Below are 19216 nucleotides of genomic sequence, written 5' to 3'. Positions count from 1 at the left end.
GGCGGTGAAGCAGCGACGGAGAAGACGAGAGAGAGAAAGAGATCGCGACGAGTGTAGAAGACTGGAGAAGTGAGGAGTAAGCAATGTATCTGCTTGAGATGAAGAAAGTGTAATGGAAGATCAAGCAACGTCTCAAACATTAGAATTGACAAGTACGAAGAGCATAAGAGTGAATAGGTTAATAGTTTTGGTAGGAAGATTGATGCTAATAGTTTACTTAATTATCCAGATAAAAATGATAAATGTTAGAAGTTTAGAGTTTAGAAGAAAATTGATAGTACTATCCTTCATGGTAATGATGAAGTCGAATCAGATATTGAGGTGCCTTTAGAACTAGTTACATGTAAAAAACAATTATCGCATCTAGAACTCTTAACAGTTTTTGTATGCGATTTGAGAAGACAACACCAAAAGTTTTTAATACAATGAAAAAGATTAGAGATGATTATTAAATTTTTACAAATTTTGGTGTTGTTCAATTAGGATTTCAAATACTTTGTTATTTTATCTGGTGCTATTCAAAATTATATAACTTTTGAAAGAAAATTATAGATTGAGTCATTTATAATGAAATTTAATGAAGTTCAATTAGGATTTCAAATACTTCATAATTTTTTTGGTGTTATTCAAAACTATGTAACCTTTTTACTACATGGATTTGTACTTTGGTATTTCGTTAACAAATATCTTTTTCTTTCCAATCCAAGATTTTGCTTATCTATGGTCAGATTTTTCTTAACTACGTACTAAGGTACGACTATCGTATATTGTTTTATTGAGTGTCATTGTTTTAGATATTAAGAGCAGATATATATCACTTGGTTTTTATCTATTCGTTTTTACGGAATTCCGTTTCGATGTTTGAGTAGTTTAATAAATGGGTTTAGGGTTTTCAAAGATACCTAAACATGATGTATTGATGTTAGGTTGTTATTTCTAAATTCATCTTATTGGCTATTCATATATATATATTATTGGCTATTCATATTCTGGATATCATCTAAACTTCTTGTTCTTCTGATAATTAACCATATCTCCAAACAAATAAAAACTGAGATGATATTCTTTATTTTAAGATATGTTCATTCATAAACCATCTTTCACATTTTTCATCTTTTAAGAAAAATATTCTAAACAATCTACTATTCAAGTTATTAAGAAACTAGTTAAAATCAACATCAGTGTTTTTAAAAAAAATAGACATTGCGCATTTTTTTTTTTTGGGTCAATTTATTAGCTGTAAACCAATCACTTTAGCTTGCAATCAAGTTTGTAGGCTCAATAGAGCATCTGATAACGGCTTCAACGCAACACATTTAATTCTCATACCCACCACCAACAAAAAACAAAAAACAAAAAAAAAAGAGTTCATAATAATAAGTTTAAAATAAAGTGTAAGGATTTTTCTGTTGGTACGTAGAACATGTCCCACTATTCCAACGAAAAAGATAAATCAAAATTAATCATTACCATCAATAATACGGTTTTTTTTTTTTTTTTTTTTTTTTTTTGAACTAAACCCTCAATAATACGGTTAATACCTCTTTTCACCACTTCTAAATTTCCCTAGACCAAATTGTTGCAGCGGGATGAAAAATTCGTTTAAAAATTCACACTATTTAGTGCTAGTTTTATCTGGTATGCATGTAAGACGATATTTTTTTTTCTTTCCAGTTTTGTTCTTCTCTTTCCAATTATCGCGACAGAAAAGTTTACAACATGTCTTTGTGTATCTTCTGTCAAATTATTTGTTATAACGTGTTTCATATTTCTTATGTCAAATCTGTGTTATTAATTAAAAAATCGACATTGCAAATTCTATTTTTAAGTTTTGTCAATTTGTTAGGTTTAAATTGTCCAATCACTTGCAAGCAAGTGTGTAGTGTAGGCTCAATAGAGCATGTGATCAAGGTATGAAATGATGTTTGTGGTAGTACGTACAGTAAACAGTACTGTAGAACGACTAGTATATAAGCGAGTCTTGTTTCATCACCATTTCATCAATACAAGTTCATAGTTTTAAGTGTTTCACACATTTTGTGATCAAACAAGTGATCAGTCAAAAGATGGAAGGCAAAAATATGATTTTAAGTGTGCTCCTAATGAGTCTTGTCATATCGCAGATTCAAGTCGAAGCAAAGAGTTGTTGCCCGGACGGGAGTTCTAGAAGCTGTTATAATATATGCCGTTTTACTGGAACTACTCTTGCGGAACTTTGTGCACAACTCTGTTCGTGCAAAAATGTTGCGGGGACGACATGTCCTCCGGGTTATACAAATGACATTCTTGAAAACTCTGGTAATTTAGTTTATTTTCGTAATGTTTTATTAAGTTATGTCTTTTATGAATTGGATTAAGATTTTGACGCAAGTTACATGGATTTTAATTTTTGACTAGCTCAAGGTGATGATGTCAATAGATACTGCAAGTTGGGATGTGCATCATATGTGTGTGGTGCTTTAACTACTCTCCAAAACTCCGGTAAAATATTAGTTCATCGTTAATTATCATTATTATTATTAGATTGCTGAATGGAACAGAAAAATTTATTAATTCTAGTATTGTTTCGGTGAAATAGATGCAAGTGAAATTGTAAATGGAGCAGTTGCACAATGCACCAAGGCATGCTCTGCTTTATGCACCAAGGGCTCAGCTAAAGCAGTTTCAACTGCCTAACAAGCATGTTCCCAATCTATGTGTTGTTGTTTTCTCTGTTTTCAATAATTCTCTGTATGTGAAAAAATGCTAGACACTTGAGCTAGCTACTACTATCTCCAGGTTTTCTATGTCACGTAGAAGGTCATCAATCCCGAGATTGTTTAACCGTTCTACTTGCTATTATCTCAATAAAGAATAATAGTGTGCCCTACTTGCTTTAACGTAATTTTCTTACAATCACCTCATATATATTGTGAGTTGTGACAAAAAAAAAATGCCAACTTAACCATATGGACATATATGACTAAAGTACATGTATATACCGCTATAAAATTATCAATTAAGATTATTTTTTTGTAAGATGAATATATGACTAAAGTACATGTTCTCATTTTAACAACGAATTCCTCACGAAAAGATCCGAATCCAATCCGAATTTCAAGATATGGGCTTGAAACTGAAACGGATTCGAGTCTCTCAGTTTGAAAACAGCCTTGAGAAGCGGATGAAACGTGTGACGGCTAGGGACGACGCCGTTTCGTCGCATGTGGAGATAAGCAAGAAACGTTAAATGACGGTTGAGAGTAATCCCACCGGAGAAGTGGCCAACGAGTGAATCCCATAGCTGAATGCTGGGAGTTTGGGTTTGAGATAGTAAACGAGGAGCGTAGCGGAATTGAGGTGCGGCAGTGCAGCGACGGAGAAGACGGGAGAGAAAGAGATCGCGACGAGTGTAGAAGGTTGGAGAAGTGAGGAGTAAGCAATGTATCTGCTTGAGTTGAAGAAAGTGTAATGGAAGATCAAGCAACGTCTCAAACATTAGAATTGACAAGTACGAAGAGCATAAGAGTGAAGAGGTTAACTTCAGTTTTTTTTTTCCAAATTTCAAAGGAACTGAACCAAATTAAACCAGAGTTTCTATTCAATTGAACTGAACCGAATTAAAACCAGAGTTATTATTTCAACTGGGTTTGATATCTTCTACTTGTCGGTTTTATGGATGAATGTGGATAACATCTTTTATTCATATGTTTGTGGAATGAAAATTTCACCAACTCTTTCTTGTTGCAACACGACATGATCATCACTAACCCGATTATACAATCTCTAGGATTAACTTTAATGATTGATAACCACATTTCACGTCTTAGCCATCTTTAATGAGTGATTAGTGTTTAGGGTTTAGGACTTTGTGAGGGATTATCTGTTCTAATTTTCTATGGATGCATTCACTCGCTAATGTGTGGCAACATTGCGAACGAGGGATCTACTATGTCTCGCAAATACTTTGCAAGTCCCTCGCAAATTTGCAAGTCCCTCGCAAATTTGCAAGAGATTTGCAAGTGTCTTCGCTTCCGTAGCAAATGTTTCGCAAATCTATAGTAAATTTGAGAGAGCATATTTATAAATGATTATTAAATGTTTACAAATTTTATGTTGTTCAATTAGGATTTCAAATTCTTCATTATTTTATCTGGTGTTATTCAAAACTATATAACGTTTGAATGAAAATTGTATATTGAGTCATTGATAATGAAATTTTATGAAGTTCAACTAGGATTTCAAATACTTCATAATTTGTTTAGTGTTATTCAAAACTATGTAACCTTTTTACTACATGGATTTGTACTTTGGTATTTCGTTAACAAATATCTTTTTCTTTCCAATCCAAGATTTTGCTCATCTATGGTCAGATTTTTCTTAACTATGTACTAAGGTACGACTATCGTAAATTGTTTTATTGAGTTTCATTGTTTTAGATATTAAGAGCAGATATATATCACTTGTTTTTTATCTATTCATTTTTACGGAATTCTGTTTCGATGTTTGAGTAGTTTAATAAATGGGTTTAGGGTTTTCAAAGATACCTAAACATAAAACTATTGATGTTAGGTTGTTAATTCTAAATTCATCTTATTGGCTATTCATATATATATATATATATATATATATATATATTATTGTTCTTAAAGCATAATCTGGATATCACCTAAACTTCTCTTTTTGGGCAACTTCAGTTGTTGTTGGGTCAAGACACTTTGGTCGTTAATTTTACTTCCATGGTTTGCCGATTTTCTTTTTCTATTTCTTCTCCTCTATTGTTTCTCCTTACACGAGCGATGAGCCTATTGAATGCTATTGGTTCATGCGGGTGGCACTTGGTACAAATAAATAGTGGAAATAAAAAGGTAAACTACCTATCATGTCTTGACCCTTGAGGCTTGAGGGAGATGAATGTCAGCACTCTACCGACTAACTCGTTCAAAATTGAGAATCTGCAACAGTGTTGTTTCCGGCAATAAACGTGTGTGAGTTAAACCTATACAAACAAAATAAAAGGTAATAATTTTCGAACAAACAATGGTATATAACACTATAAAATTATCAAATTTAAGATTAGTTTGCGATATGGATGACTAAAGTATATATGATACATGTAAATCAGTAAATGGTCACTTTCCAAATCATTATAGTTTCTAACAAAGTACTTTTAATTTGTATTTTTTTTTCTTTTCATGATACACATTTTATTAAATAATTTTAGGGTATACAACATGTTTATGATACTCCTTCTCTTAAAAAATATTAAGGTATATATATAAGGGTTTCTAACTTTCTATACCCCCAAAATATATCAGTTCTCTTAACTATCGATATACCACAAAACAAAATAAAAGAAAAACCTCAAGATATGTAAAAATTGTAAAAAAAAAAAAAACACCCTTTATATGCTTGTTCTTCTGATAATTAACCATATCTCCAAACAAATAAAAACTGAGATGTTATTCTTTATTTTAAGATATATTCATACATAAACCATCTTTCACATTTTTCATCTTTTAAGAAAAATATTCTAAACAATCTACTATTCAAGTTATTAAGAAACTAGTTAAAATCAACATCAGTGTTTTTTTTTTTAAATAGACATTGCGCAAATTTTTTTTTGGGTCAATTTATTAGCTGTTAACCAATCACTTAGCTTGCAATCAAGTTTGTAGGCTCAATAGAGCATGTGACAACGGCTTCAACGCAACACAATTAATTCTCACGCTCACCACCAACAAAAAACAAAAAACAAAAAAAAAAGAGAGTTCATAATAATAAGTTTAAAATAAAGTGTAAGAATTTTTCTGTTGGTAGAACATGTCCCATTATTCCAACGAAAAAGATAAATCAAAATTAATCATTACCATCAGTAATACGGTTAATTAATACCTCTTTTCACCACTTCTAAAGTTTCCTAGACCAAATTGTTGCAGCGGGATGAAAAATTCGTTTAAAAATTCACTATTTAAAAATTCGTTTAAAAATTCACTATTTAAAAATTCGTTTTATCGGGTATGCATGTAAGACGATATTTGCACCAAAAAACATCTAAGACGATTTTTTTTTTCTTTCCAATTTTGTTCTTCTCTTTGATTCACCAATTATCGCGACAGAAAAGTTTACAACGTGTCGTTGGGTATCTTCTGTCAAATTATTTGTTATAACGTGTTTCATATTTCTTATGTCAAATCTGTGTTATTAATTAAAAAATCGACATTGCAAATTATTTTTTATTTTTTGTCAATTTGTTAGGTTGAAATTGTCCAATCACTTGCAAGCAAGTGCGTAGTGTAGGCTCAATAGAGCATGTGATCAAGGTATGAAATGATGTTTGTGGTAGTACGTACAGTAAACAGTAATGTAGAACGACTAGTATATAAGCGAGTCTTGTTTCATGATCACCATTTCATCAATACAAGTTCATAGTAAGTGTTTCACACATTTTGTGATCAAACAAGTAATCAGTCAAAAGATGGAAGTCAAAAATATGATTTTAAGTGTGCTCATAATGAGTCTTGTCATATCGCAGATTCAAGTCGAAGCAAAGATTTGTTGCTCGGACGAGATTACTAGAGGCTGTTTTAATATATGCCGTTTTGCTGAGCAATTTTGTGCAAAACTCTGTTCGTGCAAAGATATTGCGGGGCCAACATGTCCTCCGGGTTATACAAATGACATTCTCGAAAACTCTGGTAATTTAGTTTATTTTCGTAATGTTTTATTAAGTTATGTCTTTTCTGAATTGGATTAAGATTTTAACGCAAGTTACATGGATTTTAATTTTTGACTAGCTCAAGGTGATGATGTCAATAGATACTGCAAGTTGGGATGTGCATCATCTGTGTGTGGTGCTTTAACTACTCTCCAGAACTCCGGTAAAATATTAGTTTATCGTTGATTATCATTATTATTATTATTAGATTGCTGAATGGAACAGAAAAATTTATTAATTCTAGTATTGTTTCGGTGAAATAGATGCAAGTGAAATTGTAAATGGAGCAGTTGCACAATGCACCAAGGCATGCTCTGCTTTATGCACCAAGGGCTCAGCTAAAGCAGTTTCAACTGCCTAACAAGCATGTTCCCAATCAGTTGTTTTCTCTGTTTTCAATAATTCTCTGTATGTGATTAAATGCTAGACACTTGAGCTAGCTACTACTATCTCCAGGTTTTCTATGTCACGTATAGGCCTGGACATAAAAATCGTACCCGAATACCCAATCCAGAATCCGACCCAAAAAACCGGGTTTAGGTTGGGTACGGGTTTGCCTATAAAACCCTATTGGATTCCATTTTCTAATACCCGTGAGTTCGGATTAGGGTCGAATAATACCCGGTATCCGTTTGGGTACCCATTAAACCCGAACATATAAACATATTTATAATATTTATTAATATAATGCAATTACCCCAAAATTATGATTATAATTTTGAATATTTCATTTAGTTTTATACCTAAATATCAAAAATAATCAAAATATCTAAAATATTTTGTTATGTAAGTCAAAATTTAACTAAATTTATTTAAATTTAATTATATTTTTTCGGGTACCCGGTAGTTCGGGTACTAATCGGGTTCTAAAATTTGTAACCCAAACCGACCCGAACCTGATAGTATCCAAACCGAACCGAACCCATATATCTAAAAATACCCAATAGGTTCTATTTTTCTAAATTCGTTTACCCGAACCCGAATGGGTAATACCCGAACCCGAACGGGTTACCCGAATGCCCAACTCTAGTCACGTAGAAGGTCATCAATCCCTAGATTGTTTAATCGTTCTACTTGCTATTATCTCAATAAAGAACTAGGTACCAACCTACTATGTGCGGGATAAATTGATTTAAATAAAATATTATGAGTAAAATTATTATTTTAGATTTAAGATTTGTTTGTATAAAATAAAATATGTAAGTAAAGTTCTTTTTCGTTTATTCAAATTTGCATTTATTTTTGTAAAATACGTTTCATCCGTGAAATATTTGAACTTGAAAAAGAATTGTAAGCTGGTGTAGAAAGTTTTGATGTCTTTTTGTGTCTCTAAAAATCAAAATCACATATTTTATGTTTCATATTATTATCAATATCACTATACCATTAAATAGATAAAGCAATAATTTTAAACTAATAAATTTAATTAAACTAATCCTAACTTTAAAAATGAAATGAGAAAAATGATAAAAGTGATATATAAATGAATATTTTTTTTCTTGTGAAATGTAATTTACTTTTAATAAGTAAATGAGTTATAAAAATGATTATTAAATACATTTTTAATAGTTGATTAAATCTTTCATTTTTAAAAATTTATAAAAAAACATTGGCTCATAAATATTAAAGTAGCATATTTATGTAAATAACTGAAAAGTAAAGGCATTTATTAGAAAGGTACATGAGCTCTGTGAGCACGACACATCAACTTTTTTTGTGAGAGTGCTTTTCTACTAATATATAGGAGATAATAGTGTGCTCTACTTGCTTTAACGTAATTTTCTTACAATCACTTCATATTGTGAGTTGTGACAAAAACAAATGCCAACTTAACCATATGGATATATATGACTAAAGTACATGTATATACCGCTATAAAATCATCAATTAAGATTATTTTTTGTAAGATGAATATACAGTAAAACCTCTATAAATTAATAAACACTATAAATTAATAAATTTTGGTAGTCCCAAGTCGGGACAGTGTAAAAGATAACAAAATTTGATAAGATAATAAGATAATAATTTTTTTGAAATCCCCATATAAAATATGGTCCCAATAATATCATAAATTAATAATCATGTAAATTTACATATACTTTTTTTTTCTGCTGCGTAAATTTACATATATATCTATATATATGTTTATATAGTAAAGTATGTTTCTCTTAAACCTCATATTATAAAATAATTGTTATGTTGTATCTTCAAATTATAATGATATAAAAATATTCTATAACATTTCATAAAACAACTAAGACTTTTAAAAGTTTTCAATTTCTAAATATGCATCATCTGCATTTTGATAGTTTGATAGACTACTGAAATACGATAATTGATATTCTTATTCATAAATTTGAATATTTACGTCATTTATATAAGTGAATTTGTCTACAATATTTGTAATTCATTGTCAATAATATTTTTTAATTATTTCAAATTCAATTCCAATACCATAAAATTTACAACATCCACAATTCTAATGTTATTTTGCAAAAATTGTCTCAAGTCATAATTTTAAAAAATTAAACAATTAAAAATATACCTATAAATTAATGATTATTAATTTACACTATAAAATAATAATAATTAATTTATAGATAAATTAATATCACTATAAATTAATAAAATGTTTTGGTCCCAACATTATTAATTTATAGAGGTTTTACTGTATGACTAACATACATGTTCTCATTTTTACATTAAATATGGATAAACCTAATAATATCCTTAGATACATTACATGTAAATCAGTAAATGGTCACTTTCCAAATAGCTATAGTTTCTTAAAAGGTAACTTATATTCTTTGTTTTTATGATAAACACTTTGTTAAATAACTTTGAGGATATATATATAGTTTTATCCCCTATATATTAATAGAGAAGCACACTTTTGAAAAAGCTGATGTATCGCCGCCAGAGAGCTCCGTGCATCTACTTAATTACATTAACATACCATTATATTTTCAAAAAAAAAAAAATTAACTGAATAATAATTAGATATGTCATCATTTCTCACACAAATTTATATAACACATATTAAAACTAATTAAATAATTACATACTATTTTAAGGCAAAATTTCACTAAAATATACAGGTCAAAGTTATATTGATTTTATATTGATTTCTTAAAATCAGTATAAGTAAAATATTCTAAAAAGGCTATAAAACATATCAATTAATAGAAAGTTAATAAAATAAAGAACATATAACTTATTAAACATACTGTATAAATTATTAACAAAATCATATAAAAACATAATGTTATTTTTATGTTAGTATTATTACCATAATAATTTAAATAACAAGCTTTCAATAGTAATTATAATTGATTATAAAAAGAAGTATATTACCCCTATATTATCTTCAGCTCATTAAAAGAAACTTAATTCCCAATAAATATAGATTTATATATATATATATATATATATTCATAAATAAATATAAAAATGACAACAAATTAATCTCAACATTTAGTGTGATTATTCATTAAAAATGAAAATATTGATAACCGAATAGGAATATACATTCTAATTGTACATTCAATTATGTGCTATTAAAAAGGAATGAGACAATAACCCTTATCATTATAAATAAAGTTAGTACCCAAAAAAAAGCATAATATATTTAAAATGAGTGATTATTAGATTATGCAAAATTGTTATAGTTACTTGGTTAACCATAAATATAAATTTGATTTTTAAAGCACACAAAAATATATATAATATATTGCCATAAATTTTAACATTTTATAAATATTTTCTTTACTACGTTCACATATTTCACGGGTGAAATGTATTCTTACACGAATACGTTGATTTTGTAATTCCATTATTGTTTTCATAATGGTTTTTTGGTAATAATCCGTCATTTATAGACAATATTAATAAACCGACTAACTCAAAAGATTTAAATAGCCTAATCAAAAATATTAAATCAATAAATTAGTTTATATCAGAAAATTTATTTTAGAATCCGATTGTTAATAAAATATAATAAAATTAATTAATTAAGCTACCGACTAATTTAGTATATGTGGTTATGGTTACATAGGAAACATGCAAAATAGTTATGATTACAAAATAAACATAAGAGATATGAATTTGTTTTTTAGACCACACAAAAGACATGTTGCAATAAATAGTAACAAAAGACCACACAAGGTATTTTTTACACGAAAAATGTAGCTTTGAATAAATAAATAAAAACTTTAGTTACATATTATGCTTGATACAAACAAATATTGGTTTTAGGATAATAATTTTTTTAAAATCGATTTATCCCGCATATAATACGGGTTGCTACCTAGTATTTTATTATACTCAAAGGCATGACTGGAAACGCAGTGTTTGCGATTTGCGGGAATTTGCAAAAAGCATTGATAATCTCAGCGTTTGGTAAGAAGAAAACTTTAACTTTTTTTTTTGTCAATCAAAACCCATTATATTAAGCTATGATCAAGCAACTCTCCTCTCCCGAAAGCCTTACAAACATCATACAACTTATATGGATAACACTAAAACAAACTTCACAGGATTTTAGAATCCGGACCAAAATACAACTAACTAAATGGCTAAAACAATGCCAAAGATAAGGGATTGTAACAATCCAAAGGATAGGGAATGATATCACAAAAGAATACATTCAGTCTTAAAGATACTATGACCAGACAAGGCCACATACTTTTTGATGTAGCTTCTCCAAATCCTATACAAGGAATTAGAGTGACTACTACTCCCTGATTTCCCCAGAGGTATGAGAACCTCCAAAACCCGGTATAAGCAAAGGCAAAAAGGACAGGCAGAAGATCCCGTGAAAGCGAGGCAGCACACTTCTTCTTCTGCTGGGAAGGACCATCTGTAACTAAGAGCCAAAGACGCCAACACGAGAAGGGAAGTATCCAGCCGTTCGTCGATCCTAGAAGCATGAAAAACCAGAGAGGGAAATTGTCCCACCTTTTTGGACCTCATGGACTTCCGATTGTAGATGAACAACATAACTGATTGCACCAACATATCTCGGGTTTCGGTTTACATATCTAATCCACCATGTGCAAAAGCGAGAAGGATATGAAAAAACCGTAATTTTAATAGTGGTAACAAACAGAGGGATAATACAATGAAGTTGTAGACTGAGAGAAGAGAGGAAACCTAGCGATGAGCATACTTCTAATCGACGGTACAAGAAAACTTTAACTAAAGAAGCCCTAATATATAAGAATCCAACAACAGAGAAAAGGAAAAATGACGATGATAAATGACAAAAACAACGACCAACAATGGAATCTTAGAAAGAACATAAAACAATCCTTAAGCCATACACTCGCCGTATAATTAAATATATTATACTGCGAACATACAACTTTGCTGGAGTTTGTATCTTTACCTTCAGATCCTTAAGCAACTGATTCAGCCAGAGAAGTTCACAAGTTGCCAAAGCCATACTCCGATACTCTGCCTCTGTGCTACTCCGACTAACAGTTGTCTGTTTCTTAGACTTCCAATTGATCAAATAGCTGCCTAGATAAATGCAAAATCCAGTAACAGATCTCCTTGAGTCAGGACACGTACCATAGTTGGCATCATTGAAGGCATTAAGACATAACTCAATATCTACAGAGAAGAAAAGTCCTTGACCAGGATTGTTCTTAAGGTACCGCAACACACGTAGAGCAGCTGCATAATGCACATCAGTAGGACAAGAGAGGAATTTGCTAAGATTGTTGACAACAAACGTGATGTCTGGCCTAGTGATGATAAGGTACAACAATCTGCCTACCAATTCCCTATAAGAAGTCGCATCCTCTAGCAAAGTTCCAGATTCTCTACTTAGATGTATCGTTGGATCCATAGGGACATTTTTGGGTTTGCAAGCAAGCATACCTGTGGCCGCAAGGATATCCAAGGCATACTTGCGTTGACACAATGAAATCCCGGAAGCATTCCTAGCAATCTCCAGACCAAGAAAATACTTCGGGGCTCCTAAGTCTTTGATCTTAAAAGCTCTATGAAGAGCAGCTTCTAGATCCTGCAATCCATGTCATTGTTGGAGGCTATCATAATATCATCAACATATACCAACAATGCAATGAACGAGTCACCAGTTTTCTTCACAAATAAGGTGTTGTCCCCAGGTGCTTGTTCGAACCTTTCATTGAGAAGAACCGTGGAGAAGCAATGGTACCATTGTCTGGACGCCTGTTTAAGACCATACAATGACTTATGAAGCCTGCAAACTGCATTTGGAGGTAGAGGAGCACCATTCGCAGGAGTATAACATTGAGGTAAGCTCATGTAGATCTCCTCATCCAAAGTACCATGCAAGAAAGAATTAGTAACATCCATTTGAGTTAATCTCCAACCATGTTTAGCTGCAAGACCAAGAACAAGCTTTACACTGGCAAGTTTAGCAACAGGAGAAAACGTTTCAATATAATCAATGCCCTCTTGCTGCATGTAACCTTTAGCCACTAAACGGGCTTTATATCTATCTATCAAACCATCTGGGTTATATTTGATAGTGTAAACCCATTTACACCCTATCACATATTTACCTGGGGGTAAAGATTCAACAGACCATGTACGAAGCAACTCAAGAGCAGTGATCTCCACATCCATAGCTTTCGGAAAATGAGGATGTGCCATGGCTTGATGATAAATTTTGAGGTTCTGTTTCAAGTGAACACGAAAGAACAAAAGACTGATAGGAAGGCTTCAGTTTCGAATATGAAAGAACAGAAGAAAGAGGAAAAAAAGGTAAAAAAGAAGAAGATGAAGCAGAATCAGAAATTTCAGAAATATGTGGAAGAGTAGTAGTGGAAAAAGAATGAGAATCTTGAATAAGATTGCAATGGTAATCAGATAAGTAACCTAGAGCCTTCACCTGTCGTTTTGACTTCGTGATGATTGGCAAAACCTGTCCTGCATCAGCTGTCACAGTCTCTCGGGATGATAATGAAGGAGAGGCACTAGAGTGTGATGCAGAGTTTGATGAAGATGCACTAGAGTGTGCATTTGAATGAGATGCTAAAGCATTACCATCATGAACAGGATAAGATGCAATAGGGGATTGATCTAATGCAACATGTATAGACAAAGGCAATATGGTATGATTAAACAAATCAGATGAAGAAGATGATGATTCGATGTTTTTGAAAGGGAAAATGTGTTCATGAAAAACAACATTTCTAGAAACAGAAACAACACAAGTGTCTAAATTCAAGACTTTGTAACCTTTATAACCTGAAGGATATCCTAAGAAGACACAAGGAATAACCCTAGGTGTGAATTTGGTTCTGTCTTTAACAAAAGTAGACACATAACAAAGAGAACCAAAAGACCGTAAGAAATCATATTCAGGTTTCTTTTTATACAATCTTTCATAAGGAGATATTTTTCCTAACAACAAAGAAGGAGTTCGATTAATAAGAAAAATAGTAGTCAAGACACAATCAGACCAATAATCCAAAGGAACATTTGATTGAAACAAGAATGCATGTGCAACATTGAGTAAGTGTTGATGCTTACGTTCAACAACAAAATTCTGTTCGGATGTATATGCACAAGAGAATTGATGCAACATGTCATGAGTCTTAACAAGATTAGTACATGCTAATTCAGGGGCATTATCACTACAAATAGCTTTGATATGAGCCTTATGTTGTATCTTAACATGCTTGATGAAATGAAAGACAATAGAAACATCACTTTTATTTCTTAACATATAAAGCCAAGTGACTCTTGTACAATCATCAACAATTGTAAGAAAATACTTATAACCTTCGACATACTCGATAGAAAATGGACCCCAAATATCTAAATGGACAAGATCAAATGGTGAGGAAGACAAATGATTTCTAGACACAAAAGGTAACTTTTTCTGTTTTGCTAATGGACAGACTGGACAATGTAAAGAACTAGACTTGGACATTGGTAAAATACCCGACATATGCTGTAACTTGGCAGGTGATGGATGTCCTAGGCGTTGATGCCAAAGGTCTCCATCGACAAGCAAAGATCCAGAGAAATGTGCAGAAAGGACTTCAGTCTCCAAGATATAAAGACTATGAATCAATATGCCTCTACCAATCGTCAAGTCCTGAGAAAGGTCTTGAAGAAAATAATTATCAGAATAAAAAATGTGTAGAACATTGATTATGCTTAAGTAGAGAACTCACACTCAAAAGATTGAACTTAAAAGTAGAAACATGTAATACATCATGCAAAACAAGATTATTTGAAATATACACAGTTCCTATATGAGTGATAGGCACTCTAGTGCCATTGGGAAGTGAGACTGTGACCCCTGAAACAGGATAGGTTTCACTAAACAAAGCCAAGTCAGAACAGGCATGACTAGTAGCTCCACTATCAATTATCCAAGCACCATTGGGAAGAACAGAATATAAAGAAGTAAGAGAATGGTGTTGGAAAGTAAAAGAATGATTCTCATATCGTAAACTTGAAGATGGAAATTCAAAAGAAACAGTACCAGATGAGGACGTTGGTGCCATGGCTCCATTCTCAGTTATCGTAGCAGTTAACTGTGGAGATGATTGCTCTGGAAGCCGAACATGAGTGTTGAGTTGATGGATCAGAGAATGTATTTGATCAGCACTGAATTGACTAAGGTCAAGATTAGTAGCAGTCATTGCTAGTGGTGGCATGTAAAGAGAAGGAGGATTAGATGCTCCATTGCCATTAAACATTGCATTAGCCAATACACCAGGTTTTGCATATTGATTCTGCTGATACGAAGATTGTTGCAACTGGGACTGAGTTGGAAATTGAGGACGAGTCCCTGAGTTGACGTGACTACGTGGTAACGAGTATTGCTAAGCAGATGGCCTTGGTCCAAACTTGTGGCCTGGAGGATAACCATTCAACTTATAGCACTTATGTATGGTGTGTCCAGACCTATTGCAATGAGTGCAATATGGGCGTTGACTAGGCCGGTAGTGTATAGCAGCATAGGCTGTATTATCCGAAGGACCAGTATAACCACCAAGATTTGCATTGGAAGCAAAATCAGATGTACCACTATAGTAGCCAGTTGAAGCCACATAAGAAGGACCGATGCTTTGAAAAACAACATTCTCGAGCTTTGTGACTGGTTTGATTGTCACCTGTCGCTCATCTTGTGTCACCATGTTAAACGCATCAACAACATTGGGAAAAGGCTTAAGCATCAAAATGTGTCGCCGAGTAGCTTCATACTTCTCATTAAGCCCTATCAAAAACTTGGTAACCTTGCATCGTTGCTGTAACTTCTCCCACAGCGAAGCAGCATTGCACTCGCACCTCCCACATGTACAAACAGGTAATTCCACATAATTCTTGTGTTCCTCCCACAAGGTAACCAGTTCCGTATAGTAAGTAGTCACATCAATAGAACCCTGCTGTATAGTACTTAATCGCTGTTCTATCTCATAAACCCCTGAAGCATCATCTTGCTTGAAACGAGATAACAAATCTTTCCAAATCGCTTCAACAGTAGGCATGAACAACAAACTTTGGCTAATCTTTTTACAAACAGAATTCATTAACCAAGTTGCTACCATATCATTGCATCTAGACCAAGATCCAGCATCACGATGAGTATCAGCGGATTTAGGGATAGTACCGTCTATGAAACCGAGTTTGTTGCGAACATTAAGCGCCATACAAACTGAGCTACGCCAAGAATGAAACCCTGAGCCAGTAGAGAGACGATCGGAAACAAGGATTAGTCCGGCGTGATCCGCCACGTGCAAGAAATAAGGATTCTCGTATTGATCGGAATGGTGAGGAACAGTTTCATGAGTCACTGGTCGATTTTGAGGAATCGATTCCATTTCTGAAGATGAAATTGAGAAAGATGAAGAGGATCTATGTCAAATTGATGAATTAAAACAGAAAATAAAAGATCTAGGTCAAAGAAAGGAAAGCAGAATCACGAAGAAGACGATGAAGATCGCGAACAAGATAAACGAAATCACAGCGAAACAAAAAGAAAAAATGGATTCGAGTAAAGCTCGTGAGATTGAACAGCTCATGATCACTTAATCGAGTCTGGGTTCAGCTCAACGAAGAAGATGAATGAGAAACAATGGCGGAAGCTTGAATAGTTTGTTAGAATATTGTTGCTCTGATACCATATCAAGAGTATAAACTAAACAAACTGATATTTCTCATTAATGATAAAAGTGTATCTACAAAAGTATTTATACTCTATACAAGTATAACTAACTGGTACAAAGGAAAGTAAAGTAGTTGTGGAAAAGAAAAAAAATTAGTTGATGGTATACTGAAAAATCTATTTTAGCTTGGCCTCGTCAAGTTACTTAGCAGCTGATCTTCCCCAGTGGAAGGAACCATTGTGTCATCTATGACACAAACCAACGAGAAGAATTGCATTAATTAGCTTCAACTTCTAAACAAATATATACAAAAATCAATATATATATATATATATATATATATTATATCATGCTGAAATCAATGTTACTCGTACCTCCGTATTTTGCTTCCACCGAACGGAATCTGAAAATTACTTTGCATCGGGAAGGTTTACTTTGCATCGGGCTTGAATCTGAGTATGTCGTTTTGCTTGGTAATAAATTCGATATTTATTAGGTGGTGGAGTGTAAGAAAATTGATCTATTCTGAGAAGCTTGTGGCGGGTCTGACTTGTTAAAAGAACCCAATCCGGCGACAAAGTCACACAAGGATATAAATGTAATTAATATAGTTAACATTTCCTGTAATCTAGTTCCCCTCATGTAACTATATATATGTACAGTCTACACTAATAATAATCATCACCTTCAATATCTATATGGTATCAAGAGCCTCCGATTCTTAACCTAATTTTTTTTTTCGTTTCCTGCTGCTTCTCAACAATGTCGATCTCCGACAATGGCTCTCCTATAACCGCTGAAGTTCTTACTACTTCATCCACCCCAACCCTGTTCAATATTAGTACCTCCAACATCACCAAACTCACCGATACAAACTATCTAGTGTGGAAACTTCAGATCCACGCTTTGGTTGATAGCTATGATCTCGCCGGCTATCTTGATGGGACCGTTGTGGCTCCTACGGCGACACTCACCCATGCTGCTGCAACAACGGTTAATCTCGACTACACCTTCTGGAAGTGCTAGGACAGACTTCTATACAGCACCATTCTTGGGTCCATCATCTCTAATAACACTCTAATTTACATATTTTTAGTTAGCATCCCTTTTTGTCCATATCTTGCATTGTTTTCAGCCTAACCTTAGCATTTTTAGGTAATTTACTGTAGGAATCCACATTTAGGCCATTTAGGGTGTTGCATACTTGCATTTGCATATTTTGGATGAAAACATGTACTTAAGAGCCGAAAATGGAGAGAAACAAGATCAAATCCGAGCATGTACCCAAAGGAGCTATGGAGCAGGAAGAACAGTCTGAACACCAACCCGATCGAGGAGGAACTAAGAACAAAAAGAACAATCCAAGGACCTACCCGAAGAGCAACCCGAGCACATTCTCGTGCACCCCATCGAGCAAACCCTCGGGCAGGACTGGAAACTAGGGTTAATAGGTTTCCATATATAAACCTCCCTCTTCTTCCACTTGCCCTAGCACGCCGCAGACCCTCAGAACAGAGAGCGACATCTTCTGGGAGAGATCCAGAGCGACTCAAAACTCTTTTCACTTTTGTTAGGATTATTTTTATTTCTTTTTGCATTTTCTCTTAGATTTCTACTCTATACTCTTCTACCTACTTCTACTTTTATTATAATGCAATTTTCGTTTATCTATGCTTTTATGTTTTCTGCAATGAGATCTGAGTAGTGTAGTAAAGTTTCTAGGGATGGGATAGACGATTTTGTGTTCTTGATCGGTTAAGATGTCTTAGCTTTTATATTTATGTTTTATAAATTCCCTTCTAGATTGGTGTTCTTAATGCTATCAACAGACCGAGAGGTTGAGATTAGATCTAAGGTGTTTTACCATCGAGAGGTGTAGATGAAATGCTTGAATCAATCAATGCTAGAGATTTACTCACTTAGCCTAAGAGATTAGATGAGTAAGGGGTTTATTGACAATAATGGATCGGTTTGTATTGCCTCCTTTATCATGTTTCTCCAACGAGAGTTGGGTAGGGAAGTGATTAAGGTTGATTGTTTCTATTACGAGAGTGTTTTAACAAGATCTGCTTGAGGCATGTAGGACATCCGTACTGGTTAGGAACACTTAGGAGTCGAATACCCCATCCTTTTAGGAGCTTCATATTTAGATTGTTTGCATTTTTATTCATAACTCGATTACTTACCCGAACAGGTATACGATCACCTGCTTTGAGTAGCCCTTCGAGCTGTTCTTTCTTATCTTGTTTACTCGATAACCCACCCGATCCTGTACTCGAATGCTTGCATCGAGTACTTAGGTCGTGTGTTTCTTGTTCATTTTGTTTTCTTTTAATCATTTTAGGATTGTTAGATCAACCCCATTGATTGCTTGGCTTGACTTGCATAGTTCTGATCATAT

General features: G+C 33.2%; 2 protein-coding genes, 1 non-coding gene and 1 pseudogene across 3 annotated transcripts; 2 read left to right on the top strand and 2 right to left on the bottom strand.

Annotated features, from left to right (window-relative positions):
- Positions 1–1951: 1951 nt before the first annotated feature.
- LOC104777958 (uncharacterized) lies at positions 1952–2869 on the top strand. Its single transcript, XR_015594512.1, has 3 exons — positions 1952–2298; positions 2398–2481; positions 2579–2869. It is a non-coding gene; the product is annotated as an uncharacterized LOC104777958 (transcript).
- Positions 2870–3046: 177 nt separating this feature from the next.
- On the bottom strand, positions 3047–3478 carry LOC147947765 (pentatricopeptide repeat-containing protein At1g50270 pseudogene; annotated as a pseudogene).
- Positions 3479–6388: 2910 nt separating this feature from the next.
- LOC104777957 (thionin-2.2) lies at positions 6389–7285 on the top strand. The gene is made up of 3 exons (XM_010502280.3): positions 6389–6677; positions 6777–6860; positions 6961–7285. Exons 1-3 carry the CDS (start codon positions 6458–6460, stop codon positions 7056–7058), a joined length of 402 nt encoding a protein of 133 aa, XP_010500582.1. The 5' UTR covers positions 6389–6457; the 3' UTR covers positions 7059–7285.
- Positions 7286–15531: 8246 nt separating this feature from the next.
- LOC147947764 (uncharacterized) lies at positions 15532–16530 on the bottom strand. Its single transcript, XM_087507442.1, has one exon. The coding sequence runs from the start codon at positions 16528–16530 to the stop codon at positions 15532–15534; it is 999 nt and encodes a 332-aa protein (XP_087363568.1).
- Positions 16531–19216: the final 2686 nt, after the last annotated feature.

Source organism: Camelina sativa, chromosome 3, assembly GCF_030686135.1.
Source record: "Camelina sativa cultivar CO46 ecotype springtype chromosome 3, ASM3068613v1".
Lineage (NCBI taxonomy): Eukaryota > Viridiplantae > Streptophyta > Magnoliopsida > Brassicales > Brassicaceae > Camelina > Camelina sativa.
The sequence above is the reverse complement of the archived record's forward strand: the minus strand, read 5'-3'. Positions and strand labels throughout refer to the sequence as shown.

Bases quoted from the DNA above. Each gene is read 5' to 3' on its own strand.
- LOC104777957 (XM_010502280.3), top strand. From the start codon at position 6,458: ATGGAAGTCAAAAATATGATTTTAAGTGTGCTCATAATGAGTCTTGTC. The intron at 6,678-6,776 runs GTAATTTAGTTT...ATTTTTGACTAG, and splicing joins TGACATTCTCGAAAACTCTG to CTCAAGGTGATGATGTCAAT. The intron at 6,861-6,960 runs GTAAAATATTAG...TCGGTGAAATAG, and splicing joins AACTACTCTCCAGAACTCCG to ATGCAAGTGAAATTGTAAAT.
- LOC147947764 (XM_087507442.1), bottom strand. From the start codon at position 16,530: ATGGAATCGATTCCTCAAAATCGACCAGTGACTCATGAAACTGTTCCT.